We start from the raw sequence: 13160 nt of genomic DNA, 5'->3' as shown, positions 1-13160 counted from the left end.
GCTTACTCCCCAATCCCTGTGTCTCACTCCCTTTCCTCAGTCTTTGCTGGGTGGGCAACTCCTGACCCGCCCCGGACCCACACTTGGCCTGAGTCCGGCCTCAGTCAAAGGACAGTGGGTTCAATTCCTCAAGTTCCCAAACGCGGCCCGCTCACCAGCAGCCCTGGTACTCCAGCGCTCTGGGCCCGAGAGGTGCCTGCCTGTCCGCAGGCCCCGCCCCCGAGCCAGGCCCCACCCCAGGCCCCGCCCCCGCGCAGCCCGCAGGCCCCGCCCCGCGCACACCAGCCCGCCCGCGCGCCAGGCCCGGGCGGCGCCGTCGCGCTTGGCGGGAGATAGAAAAGTGCTTCTGTGCGCGCCGGCGGCGGCCGCAGTTCCTGCGAGCGGCGGCGGGACCCGCGGATTAACCTGACGCCTCCCGGCGCGGCCCCGGGGCCCGGAGCGGCCGGAGCAGCCTCACCCTGACCCCGGCCCGGCTCCCGCTCCGGGCTCAGCCGGCGGGCGGGCGAGCGCGGCGCGGCCCGGGCCGGGGGGGATGTCTCGGCGGACGCGCGGGTGAGCGGAGCCGGGCGGCCGAGGGCTTTCCTCCCTTCCTCCTCCACCCTGACCCCTGTCCCCCACCCCACCCCTACCCTCGCCATGGCCCCTCCGGGCGGGGCGGAGCTTCCGCGGGAATTGCTGTGTCCCGGGTCGCCCGAGGCAGGGGGCGCGCGCGAAGCCGGGGGGCTCTTGCGGGCCCCTCGCTCCGCTCCCCAGGCCTGCTGGGCCTCGGAGCCCGGGCGGGCGGGTCTCCTGGGACCCGGGCCAAGCCCTGCATGATGTCATTTTGTCTCCCGCCTAATTGCGGGGTGGGGGTAGGACTGCGGTGTCAGCTGCTAGGGCCTTTACCGGGAAGGGAGGCGACCCCTGGAGAGGGAAAGTGGTTTTTCCTTCAAGTCGCAGCGAGGGGGTTAGCCAAAGCCTAGAGGACTTTTAGTTCAAACCTATTTGGTTGCCTATGTGGCGGTGGGCATTTCTTCTCAAATATTCCGGGAAGTACAGAACTCCCCAAACTCTTTCCGGCCTGAGAAGGGTGCTGGGGGTGGGGGGACTCTTTTGTGTGTCTCCCCGTCTCCCCAACCTGGGTGTCGGGCCCCAGCTTGGTTTAGTTTCAGAGACCCGTCTTCCTGTTCCACATGAGGAGTTGGAGGTAGTTAGGTTTGAAGGTGAGGGGAAGACACTATCTAGACTGCTCTGGGGCCAAGGCAGGAACTGCAGGCTCCATTTTAGTCACTCCTCCAGGGAGGGAGGGGCAGAGTGGAGCCTGGAACCTGGTCTCTGGGTTCCAGTACCCTGTCTTAACACCCGTGTGCCTGGTGGCCTGACCTCTGGGTTTTACATCAGCCTGGGAGTCCGAGGATCAAGGGGGCCTGCCTGCCCTGTTCCCTCCCTGGATGGGTGCAGCCCAGATAACCTTAACCCCCCTTCCCTTGGTGTCCCCCTTCTCAGGAAAAGGGTATATAGACTTGAGAAGCACTCACTGCTGGGCTTTCCCCAGAGCTCCTCTACGCAAGGAAGCCTCTGATCCCTGGGCCGTGGTCAGGGTGCCTGGCCCAGGTTCTCTCTTCCTCAGGCCACTATTTCCCAGGGCAGCTCCAATTCCCAGGAGGAGTTTCCTGGTCAGGCACTTAGTGGACCCTGTCCTCATTTTTGGTGCAAGAAATATTATTCCAGGGCATGATAAGCCCCAGAAAATGACAAAGCCCCACGTCATCTGCTGCTTTGCTCCTGGAGCTCTGTGGAGGAATCCCCTGCCATGGGAGGGATGGTTTCTGTGCACCGGCACACCACAGCCCTCCACTCAATTCTTGGCCACTCGCTGTAACTCTCCTCTGCACCAGTGCCCCACTTCCCGCTCAGCTTCTGACTCACCCAGCCTGGAGCAGAGCCCAGAAAGAACATTGAAGGGCACAGAAAGGGTGTGTTGGACCTACACGTGGTTGCCGCTACCGACTTGGGCTCTGCTTTTTCAGCTGGGATTACAGGGTGAGGGCTTGAAGGTGCAGGTCTGGAGCCTGACCTTGTCGACTTGGTAAGGGGCATAACCCTTGTCAGCCTCAGTGTCCACATCTCTTAAATGTGGATAACGGGGATGCATGTGAGATAGATGGTTAGCTCCATGTCGATGATAGAAGTGTATTTTGTATACTGTGTATCTCCCAGCTGAGTTGCTTGTCCCTGTTAATGCCCTGGAGCACCAGAGAGTGTTCACAGAAACACTGTTTTATCCTTGAAGGAACATTTACTGAGCTTCTATCAGAGCTGGGTGCTGGGGAACCAAAGGTGGTTTCCGTCAGGAAGAAGTCTGGAGACAGTTTATTTTATTTTATTTTAAAGATTTTATTTAAATATTTGACAGAAAGAGATCTCAAGTAGGCAGAGAGGCAGGCAGAGAGAGAGGAGGAAGCAGGCTCCCTGCTGAGCAGAGAGCCCGATGCGGGGCTAGATCCCAGGACCCTGAGATCATGACCTGAGCTGAAGGCAGAGGCTTAACCCACTGAGCCACCCAGGCGCCCTGGACAGTTGATTTTAAAACCAGCTTCATTCTGTATCTTGTAGAGCTTTTGCCTCCTACTTTGTGATGGTGGAGAACTCCATGAATGAGGACAGAGATGATAGGACAAGGCTGAATTCCAGTTCCTTCTGTGACCCATGTATTGCTGGGTTTAGACGCTGTCCGCCCCTTCCTTTTCTACTTTTAAAAGATTTATTTTATTAGCATTTCTTATCAACCAATAGGCAGCAGCACTGCGTGTTTATTCGTTAATTCAAGTATCCGGTCATTTCCTGAGCAAACATTCAAGGCCTTTTGCTGGCAACCCCCACATGACCTGGGGATGTGAAGGAGGAGCTGACCTCTGTCCCTGTCAAGGAGACAGGCACTCGAAGCCTCAGGGCCTTCATTCTGAGAGACAGGAGGATTTCCGAGGTGTGGGAGCTCAGGAGTGACTCTAGGAAGATGCTGAGCCCTGGAGAGGGGGAAGGAGACATGAAAGGAAGTCCTTGTCCTTTTGGAACAGGCTTGTGCTTGCCTTGCTTGTTTGGAGGTGGCTTTTCCCACTTACAGATGCCTGACTTAGGAATGTGCCTGACTGGTGACCAGAGGCATTCCACCACGAGGAGCTGGGAGTGGCCCCAGCATCTGACATTCCTGGAGGTGGAGAGCGCGATTTCCATTTTTTAATTTTTTTTTTTTTAGATTTTATTTTTATTTATTTAATAGGCAGAGATCACAAGTAGGCAGGGAGGCAGGCAGAGAGAGAGAAAGGGGGAAGCAGGCTCCCTGCCGAGCAGAGAGCCCGATGCGGGGCTCAATCCCAGGATCCTGGGATCATGACCTGAGCTGAAGGCAGAGGCTTTAACCCACTGAGCCACCCAGGTGCCCCCCATTTTTGTAATTATTAGACCTGATAGATATGAAGATTTTGGAGGAACTTAAAAAAGGGCCCGTTAGAAAATAACACCCAGAAGTTAAGGCTGCTTGTACTTTGATTTTTCTCTCCATAAACCATGCCTGTATGTAGGGAAGAACTGGAAAATGGACGTAGTTACTGAGGTTACATATTTAAAGCGTTATTCTCAAATAACCAGTATTTTTTGAAATATGTGCTTGATAACTGTGTATATCATCAGATTTAATCCTTAAAATAACCATAACATTTTAAAAGTTCTGCCTATAGAAAAGAAAATCCTAAACACATGTCTACGTGTCTGAATATCACAAGAATATCACAATATTCTCGGTGAAATCTTTTTTTTTTAAGATTTTATTTACTTAATATTTATTTATTTAAATAAATAAGAGAGAGAGCACCTGTGAGCACAAGCGGGGGAGTGGCAGGTAGAGAAGCAGGCTCCCCACTGAGCATGGATCCCAATGTAGGGCTCCATCTAGGATTTTGGGATCATGACCTAAACTGACAGCAGACGTTTAATGGACAGAACAACCCAGGCGTCCCTTCTTGGTGAAATCTTTTTTCTTGCAGCTTTTGTTTTGTTTTGTTTTTTTAGATTTTATTTATTTATCTGACAGAGAGATGACAAGCAGGCAGAGAGGCAGGCACAGAGAGAGGAGGAAGCGGGCTCCCTGCTGAGCAGAGAGCCCAATGTGGGGATCGATCCCAGGACCCTGAGATCACAATCCAAGCTGAAGGCAGCGGCTTAACCCACCGGGCCACCCAGGCGTCCCTTCTTGCAGCTTTTGAAATCATTGGGTTGTTTGTGAAAATAAAAGGGTAAAGAAAATAACAATAATCCATCACCCCAATTCATTAAAGAATTAAAAAAAGAGGAGGGTGGACATATCAAAAGTAGAAAGTAAAAGGCTGCCTCCCTCAAGCCTTTGCCTTGAGTTCACGGGCCACTGCCCACACGCTGTCCCTCCATCATGTGGCAGCCTGTGCAGACACATGTCCTTGACCCTTAGTTTGCTGTCCCTGCAGTGAGGAGCTGGATGAGCTGCACTACCAGGACACAGATTCAGACGTGCCAGAGCAGAGGGACAGCAAGTGCAAGGTCAAATGGACCCACGAGGAGGTGAGTGACACTGAGAGATGTTTGGGGGGAAGGCGGCTGATGGCAGCGTGGGGGCTGGTCGGAGAACTGAGCCTGGGGTGTGTGTGTGCCTGATGCCGCAATGGGTGTGATGAGGAGGAGGAGCTGGTGAAAGAGGTGGGTGGGTCCTCTGGTTCCCCCCAGTGCCTGTTCTCATAGCGATCTCAGGGATGCTCCACACTGAGGACTCCTGGGAGAATGTGTCTCTCGGAAGCTGGTGTGTTTTGCCTCATGGGCACTAACTGTGCTTTTTGCCTTTTAACTGCTGGGGTGATTAACCTAATGGGCAACCTCCTCTTTATTATTATTCTTACTATAATTTACAGAGGGAGAGAACACACACAGCCACATATTGGCAGGTGGAGGGGCAGAAGGAGAGAGAGAATCCCAGGCAGGCTCCATGCCTAGTGCGGGGCCCCACTCGGGGCTCCATCTCCCAGCCCTGAGATCATGACCTAAGCTGAAATCAAGAGTCAGTTGCTTAACCAACTGAGCCACCCAGCTGCCCCTCTTCTTTATTATAATTTTTAAAAAATTGTGTCTTGAGACATCAAGCTCTGAGTTTTCTTTTTGTTTACAATCGAATGCACCTTTTTAAAGTGAACAGTTGGAAGCACCACCTTGATTATCGCAGAAGCTTTCCTTGGTGATCCCATCTTTCCTGGCTCCAGGCAATCGCGGATGTAATGCCTCTTAGTGTGGTTTGTTTTGTCTGTTCTTGAATGTCCTGTAAATGAAATCATACAGCTGTATTCTTTTCTATCTCACTGCTTTTGCTTAACAAAATAGTTGCTTGATTCAGCAATTTGTTCGTTCTCATTGCTGAAAAGCATTCCATTATATGGACCACAGTATGTTTTGCTTTGGGCGGGTTTCAGTTTTTGGCTTTTGTGGATAGGGCTGCTGGGATTCTTGCATAAATCTTTTTTGAGTATTCTGTTTTCATTTCTCTGGGGAGATACTTATGTGTAGTCAGGGGTAGGTGTATGCTTAGTTTTATCGAAATTACCAGACCTTTTTCTGAATTGTTTGTTCCATCCTAGACCCAAGCAGGAGAGAGGCAGAGGGAGAAGCAGACTCCCTGCTGAGTAGGGAGCCCAATGTAGGGCTCCATCCCAGGACCCCAGGATCATGACCTGAGCCAAAGGCAGATGCTTAACCACCTGAGCCACCCAGGTGCCCCAAAACTTTTTTTTTTTTTTTTTTTAAGATTTTATTTTTTTGAGAGAGTGAGAGCATGTTCATAAGTGGGGTGAGGGGCCGAGGGAGAGGCAAGCTCCCTGCTGAGCAGGTGGCCCCGGGGCTTGATGAGGGGTTCATTGAGGGGTTCCATTCTGGGACTTAGGATCATAACCTGAGCTGGAGGTGGACTCAACTGGCTGAGCCTCCAAGCACTCCCTGAGTTGTACAACTTTTTAAAATCATGAATGCTAAGCCCGGTTTTCTGTTCATCCCGCTGTGGGCCAGGAACTGTATTTAGCTCTTGTGGGCCTAGAAGAACAAACAGGCTGGGGTCCCCCACCCCAGAGCCACTCTCTGCTTGGGGTGGAGCGAGAATGCTGTGCGGGTCTACGGACATGCTGTGGCGATCCTCGGTGTCCACGTGTGCTCACCGTTGCATCCCTGGTCCTTGTGCTGGGACTCCCATCACACAGGAAGCCCTGGGTCCTTGCTGAAATACCTTTAGGTATTTCCTTTACTGTTACTGTTGCCTGAAGAGGTTAGGGAAAATTTCCTGGATAAGGATTTGGAAATCAAGTCAGGGAAGAATGGTGGGTATATTAGATTAGGAAATACGCAAATAGAATAGAATAGAATAGGTTGTAGGTGGAGAAAAGCAAGTACAGGGACCTTGGTTTGGCTGAAGGGAAGGGTTCTTGAAGAAGAAGAATGGTTGATGTGGACAAAAAGATCAACTGGGCCAAATCCTGGAAGGCCTAGAATGTCGGGCTCAGTAGTGTAGGCTTGTTCAGCTGGCAAGGTAGATCCACTGGAGGTTTTTATTTTATTTTATTGTTTTAAAAATTTTATTTATTCATGAGAGACAGAGAGGCAGAGGCAGAGGAAGAAGCAGGCTCCCGATGGAGCTGGGGGCCCAATTTTGGGCTTAATCCCAGGATCCCCAGATCATGACCTGAGCTGAAGGCGGATGCTTAACCGACGGAGTCACCCAGGCACCCCCCTGAAGTTTTTTAAAGCAGAGGAGTGACCTGCATGTAGCGGGGTTTCCGTGCAGCTAATCTGCTGTGTGTAGAATGGATAAGAGATTTGGTGGCAGCCCGGGACTGAGAGACTGGTGGTGCCCAGGGCATGGGGTGAGGGTGCCGTTCCAGGCTGCTGTAGAGAGATTATTGGGGCAGGGATGGAACTGAGGTGGTAGAGGCCCCTGGGGCCTGGGAGGAGATGGAGACCATAGAGCCCAGTATCCTTGCCGGTTGTCAGGGAGGAAGGCGGTGCTAGGTATGGACGTGGGCACATAGGAGGACTGGTGTTGGCCCGGCCAGGCTGGGTGGCAGAGGAGGGCACGGTGTCCGGCGCTGGCTCAGCTACACGATTTACTGGGACTTTGCCCCAGCCAGTGCTGGACGACACTTGAGGGCCTGAATTTCTGTAATGGCCTTTTTCTTTTGTCCAGGGTTGTGTATGTGTATTAAAAAAACATACAACCTACAACACTAAATGTATCATCATAGCCATTTTTAAGTGTGCAATTCAAGTTCAGTGCGGTAAGTGCATTCCCGTTGTGCAGTAGATCTTTAGAACTTTCTCGTCTGGCAAAACTGAATATACCCACCGAGCTCAAATTCTTCATGCCCTTCCCCCAGCTCTTGATGACCGTCTGTCTGCTTTCTAGTTTTATTTTTTTTTAAACTTAAAAAAAATTTTTTTAAAGATTTTATTTATTTATTTGACAGAGATCACAAGTGGGCAGAAAAGCAGGTAAAGAGGAGGAGGCAGGGCTCCCCGACGCAGGGCTCAATCCCAGGACCCCAGGATCATGACCTGAGCCAAAGGCAGAGGCTTTAACCCACTGAGCCAGGCACCCTTAGATATTTCATATGAGTGGAATCCTATAGTATTTGTCCTTTTGTGACGGGCTTATCTTACCTCTGTCCTTGAGGTTCATCCCTGCTGTAGCTTCGAACAGAATTTCCTTCTGTTTTAAAGCTGAATAAACATTCCATTTTATATTACATTCCATTGTATATTATATGGATATACCACATTCTCTTTATGTAGATGTATATAAAATATAAAAAAATCAATTTGATCGAGAAGTTCTTTCCATCCAGTGAACTACAGCCATTCGCAGTGCAGCTCAGTGCTTTTAATTGCACTGGGATATAGGGATCACCTTATAGAGCACGTCCATTAACTTCTGAACAGCCCTGCACCCCTTTGCTGTCCCTCCCTCCCTCACCTCTGATCTCAGACAACGACCAACTGCCTTTTTGTCCTTATAGCTTCACTGACGTTTTCTAGAATGTCCTATGCATGGAATCATGCAGCGTGCACTCATTTATGCCCGGCTTCCTCATGATGTTGAGATTTCATGTTGTTGCGGGCGTCTGTAGTTTATTTTCAGGAGACTGTTGTAACACCTACTGTTTGCATGCCGCACGTCCCCGTCAGTCGCTGTCCTCTCTGGCCTGTGCGTCTCTCATGGCCTCCCTTCCTCTGTTCTGCCCTCTTACAGCCCCTTTCCCTGAAGCTGCCAAGGCGAAGTGCATAATATGCACGTTGGATCGTGACCACCCACTGCTCAAATGCCTCAGTGGCTTCATGTGATGCAGAGGCCCAAGCAGTCTTGTGTGTGGTCCGGCGCCTGCTGTGACCTCCCAAGTCACCGTGCATCCCCCTCTCGCTTGCTTCCTGCATTCTAGCCGCACCAGCCTTCCTCTGAGCCTGTCCCTTGGTCTCCCTGAAGAGGCAGTCACCATGTTCCTGTCCGCTGGCTTCACTCTCGTTTGTGGGAGCCTTTGATTAGCTCCCTCTGGGCCATGATTCCTGCAAGACGGGGCAGCTCTGTCGCTGCCCGTTGCTGTGTCTGTAGTACTTGGCACGTAGTAGGTGCTCCCTTCATGACTGCTTGCCTGGAGGCGGTGGTCCTTTTGCCCTTTCCTCCATCGTGATCGTGCTTTCCGCACGTGTGCGAGCTGAGCCCTCTCTTTCTGGCATTGGCAGGATGAGCATCTGAGGACCCTGGTAAGGCAGTTCGGACAGCAAGACTGGAAGTTCCTGGCCAGCCACTTTCCTGTGAGTGCAGCCCCTCGGTGGCCTCCTACCCCAGAGATGAAGGTTCTGGTGACCAGACTGTGCCTAGGACAGACTTTATGCCAAGGAGAAGACAGTGTTCCTTACCAAGCTGCCCCCTCCCCGCCCAAACACCAGCCTTCCTAGACCCTTCCTTCCCAAGCCAGAATTTGAGTCTCCCATTCATAAACATCTCCACACAGCAGCCTTGGCAGGCATGGTGGTCTTCGGGCTCTGTGCCATCTGGAGCATGTGACCAGTGGCACATTTGCATTTCTTTCTGCTAGAAATGTAAGCAATCTGAAGAGCGAGACTGAAATAGAGGGGAAGTGATAACTTTGGGCAGGCTTCCTGCTGAGGTCCCCCAGAGCAGCTGAAGCCTCCTGGGGTTGCAGGTCCCCCGTATCTCCGCCCCCAGGACTGCAGGTATCTGGTAGGGAGGGGATGTGTCAGGAGTTGCTATCCGCCTTATCTCCCAAGTCGCTTGCAGCTCAGGGACCAAGTCAGCAGACCCTTTCTACCTCACCTTCCCTTGCTTCTGTGAGATCTGAAACCTTCAGGGAAATAATGCTTTCCCAGAAGCAAGGACAGATCCCTCACATACGCCACAAACTTTTATAGGAATTTATAGCTCCCTCCTTGTACTGGGGGGCCGGAGGAAGCTTCCTACAGGGCAGCCATGTGTGTTCCAGCATGTGGGAGTGTAGTGTGTGGTAGGTGAAGGGATCAAGGCCTGGCCCCTTGAACCCAGTGCTCAGCCAGGGCCCCAGGCTGTTGTCATAGGAGTCCTCATGGGTTGCTGTTCTCTCCCCAGAACCGCACTGACCAGCAGTGCCAATACCGGTGGCTGAGGGTCTTGAACCCAGACCTCGTCAAGGGGCCATGGACCAAAGAGGAGGATCAAAAGGTATCTGTTGGGACAGCGCCTTGCGCACAGTGGGTCTTCCTGCACCCCAGCAGATCCAGGGATGGTGAGGCTGTCCTGGGGGTGGGCAAGGGTGTCCAGCTGGTCCTCTCCAGGCCACGGTGAGATGAGGCTTATGTGGAAGGAACTGCACTGTTCTATTAGGGGGCGAGGGGGGGCGAGTGCCCTTGGCCTCACAGAGACCTTTTCCAAGGTCATCGAGCTGGTCAAGAAGTACGGCACGAAGCAGTGGACGCTGATCGCCAAGCACCTGAAGGGCCGGCTGGGGAAGCAGTGCCGTGAGCGCTGGCATAACCACCTCAACCCCGAGGTAAAGAAGTCCTGCTGGACGGAGGAGGAGGACCGCATCATCTGTGAGGCCCACAAGGTGCTCGGCAACCGCTGGGCCGAGATCGCCAAGATGCTGCCGGGGAGGTGAGCTGCCAGCTGGGCGCTGCGGACCGGGGGCCGGGGGCTGGGGCAGGCTGGGATGTTCCCAGGGAGTGAGGACATCCACTGGGCTCTTGGGGGATAGTCCAAGAGTCAGTCCCATTTCTTTGTAGTTGTTCACTTTTCTCCGAGATGAAGGAGTCCTTCAGATTCTTGCCTAGGGCTGCCCGGACCTGGCTTTATAGGCAGTTCCAGACCCCGGCATGGAGAAAGAACCTGGGGGCTTCCTACTCTGTGTACAGATTTTCCTCTGATCCCTATTGGAGCTCTGTGCACCACCCCTGCCCTCTGCCAGGGTTGCTTTGTCCTTTTTCTTAGAGAATAAACTTGTCTTATTCCTGCCTGTGTGGTCAGGGCCAGGATCTAGACATCCAAACCACTGCTCTGCTTTCTATTCCTTGCTGTGCCTGGTCCCTCTAAGAGCCTCTTGGGGGCTTTGGGGGAGCATCAGGAAGACTTGACTCCATTCTTGCCAGAATCTTCCTCCAGGGTCAACTCCCCTCTGCTAAGTTGCTTATTGTTCCCCTAAGTGCTTTCCGTCTTCTGAAAACTTAAATAAGCCTCTTTATTTGTGGCTGTTTTCTACCCTGTTCTCTTTGTCCTTAGGCATTTCTCCCTTATTCAGTTTAATTTTTACTCCTTTGTCATGACACTGTGGTCCTGGGAGGGAGAGGCGATAAAATGCCAGACGGTGTCTTTCCTCTGAAGTCTGGAATGGTCTAGTTTCAAAACTCAAACCTGAGTGTGTTATCCTAACTGCTTCTCCTACTGCTTGGGTTGAAGACCTGGGTCTCTCTCCCCGTGAACCTGATGCCACCAGCCTGGCCTTGACGTACTGTCACCCTTGCTTACCCCTTGGACTTTAGCTGTCTGCCCTCCTCTCAGCCCCCAAAACATGGAGAGCTCCCTCTGAGAACCCCCTGGTGCTCTCCTCCGTTGGCCTGGGATGCACACTGCTTGTGCCCCTTGTGTAGCCAACACACTTGTCCTTCAGTCCTTGGTGGGGGTGTCTGTCTGTCTTCCAGACTGCGGTTGGTCCCCAGCGACCTCCCCATACTGCCCATACCCCTGCCCGGTCAGGACAGCCCACGGTGGGAGAGTTTCGGATTGCCGACCCACCTCTTTGACTGGCGGCTCAGTCCGGCCATGCATCATGGCCATTCACAATTCAGGGGAAGAGCACCGTGCTTGGACTCCTGCAGTAGGGAGCGCCTACCACGTGCCTGCGTCTCTGTCTTGTAATCTGACGGGCCGCGCTGCTGTTCTGCCTTGTGCGCCTGGGCTGCTCTCCTACCCTCTTCTCTACGGCTCTGCTGCCGCACGCTTCCGTGGTGCTGCGCTGGTCTGTGCTCTGCTGCTCTGCTCCCCGCGGTCCTGCAGCGGGTGCTGCTGTGGGCTTCTGTAGGCCTCTCCTGCCCTGTTCTACAATACTCGGCTGCACATGCTGCTTACTGCGTTTGCTGTGTGCTACTCTGATACTTCCGAACTGCCACCTGCTTCTCTACACGTTGTATTTTGGTGCCGCTGTACTGGGCTGTATTTGCATACCACCGTACAGTTTTCTCCTGCTCTGCTGGTTTATCTGGACCAGTGTGCTTTCTGTTCCTGCACTTCTCTCCACTTCCACACTCTAGTACTCTGCTCCTGTAACATCCTCCTGCTCTCTGCTTGTAATACATGTGTCTCCCCATTTACTCTTCAGTAAGTGATGGAGTATGAAGTCATTTCCTGATTCTCCAGATAAAGTAACAGAGGCTCAGAGTGACCCATGTCAGACCCTTTGTGCCATCCAGTTCTGCCCTCTGTGGCCATTTGCCGTCTGAGTGGAGGACCAGGGCTTGCGTTCAAGGTCACCGTGAGCCTTAGGATGGAGCTTAGCAGCCAGGGCTTTGCTTCTAGTTTCTGCAGATGCAAAGTGAGTGGAAAAGGGAACGCGAGCTTCAAAAACATTTCAGCTGTGTGAGTGTTAACCATAGGCTGAATAAAACCTCTGCTTATTTTGCTGAGGTTAGTGGAAATATGTGTAAATCACAGAGGGCTAGATGCATGTGTGACTTCATTTTAGAGCTAAGAGACCGTAGAGTCAGGGTGCCTGGGTGGCTCAGTCAGCTGAGTATCTGACTCTTGATCTCAGTTCAGGTCTTGATCTCAGGGTCGTGAGTTCAGACCCCACACTGGGCTCCACGCTGGGCATGGAACCTATTTAAAAAAAGAGACCGTGGAGTCATTGCGTTGACCTCATTTACGGGAGCGGGAACTCCACTCAGGGAGGTCCGTGACATGGCTCGTGGCACTTCTGAGTTGAAAGGTCCCCTCTTGGCCCCCGCAGGACAGACAATGCTGTGAAGAATCACTGGAACTCCACCATCAAAAGGAAGGTGGACACAGGTGGCTTCCTGAGTGAGTCCAAAGACTGCAAGCCCCCTGTGTACTTGCTGTTGGAGCTCGAGGACAAGGACGGCTGCCAGAGTGCCCGCCCCGTGGAGGAGCAGGTGAGAAGGCTTGCTGAGGCCGCTCAGCCCCAGTGCCCAGCTTTGGGTTCCGTATTTAGCCCCGCCCATCTCATTTAACACCTGTTCTTGGCTTTTCATCTTCGCCACGGCTGTTTATGACTTCCTGCCACCGGGTCTCCTGTGGGCTGCATCTCCCTCACCAGGGCCCTTCCTTGTCCCATAACTCTGCACAGACCTGACACTTGTCTGCCCGCAGGTGAAGGACGACAGAACAAGCTGACATATAAAATGGAGGGTTGGGTTGAAGAGGTCCTAAGCCTCCTCTGTCCTTAGCAACAGCTTCCTTTCTACCTGTCGCCCTTTCTAGGCTTTTCATACTTAAAGCAGGTTGGCAATTGAAGAAAATATAATTTATTTATTGAGGTCTAATTCACTTAGAGTAAAATCCATGGTGTTTAGTGTACAGTTCTGAGTCGTGACAAAAAATATACTGTCCGATAACTACCAAA

General features: G+C 52.4%; 1 protein-coding gene across 3 annotated transcripts in view; it reads left to right on the top strand.

Moving 5' to 3' along the window:
• Window positions 1-304: 304 nt before the first annotated feature.
• MYBL2 (MYB proto-oncogene like 2) overlaps window positions 305-13160 on the top strand; it is a 36198-nt gene continuing 23342 nt past the window's right edge. Inside the window, exons 1-6 of one of the 3 annotated variants that reach the window (XM_045082189.1) lie at window positions 305-552; window positions 4479-4572; window positions 8776-8847; window positions 9659-9751; window positions 9963-10183; window positions 12528-12690. In XM_045082189.1, the coding sequence (XP_044938124.1) occupies window positions 533-552; window positions 4479-4572; window positions 8776-8847; window positions 9659-9751; window positions 9963-10183; window positions 12528-12690 (663 nt within the window). In that variant the 5' untranslated portion in view covers window positions 305-532. The remainder of the gene's footprint in view (window positions 553-4478; window positions 4573-8775; window positions 8848-9658; window positions 9752-9962; window positions 10184-12527; window positions 12691-13160) is intronic. The other 2 variants (XM_045082188.1, XM_045082187.1) reach the window with 2 other exon arrangements.

Source organism: Mustela putorius, unplaced genomic scaffold, assembly GCF_011764305.1.
Source record: "Mustela putorius furo isolate JIRA1106 unplaced genomic scaffold, ASM1176430v1.1 tig00000592_pilon_pilon_pilon, whole genome shotgun sequence".
Lineage (NCBI taxonomy): Eukaryota > Metazoa > Chordata > Mammalia > Carnivora > Mustelidae > Mustela > Mustela putorius.
The sequence above is the reverse complement of the archived record's forward strand: the minus strand, read 5'-3'. Positions and strand labels throughout refer to the sequence as shown.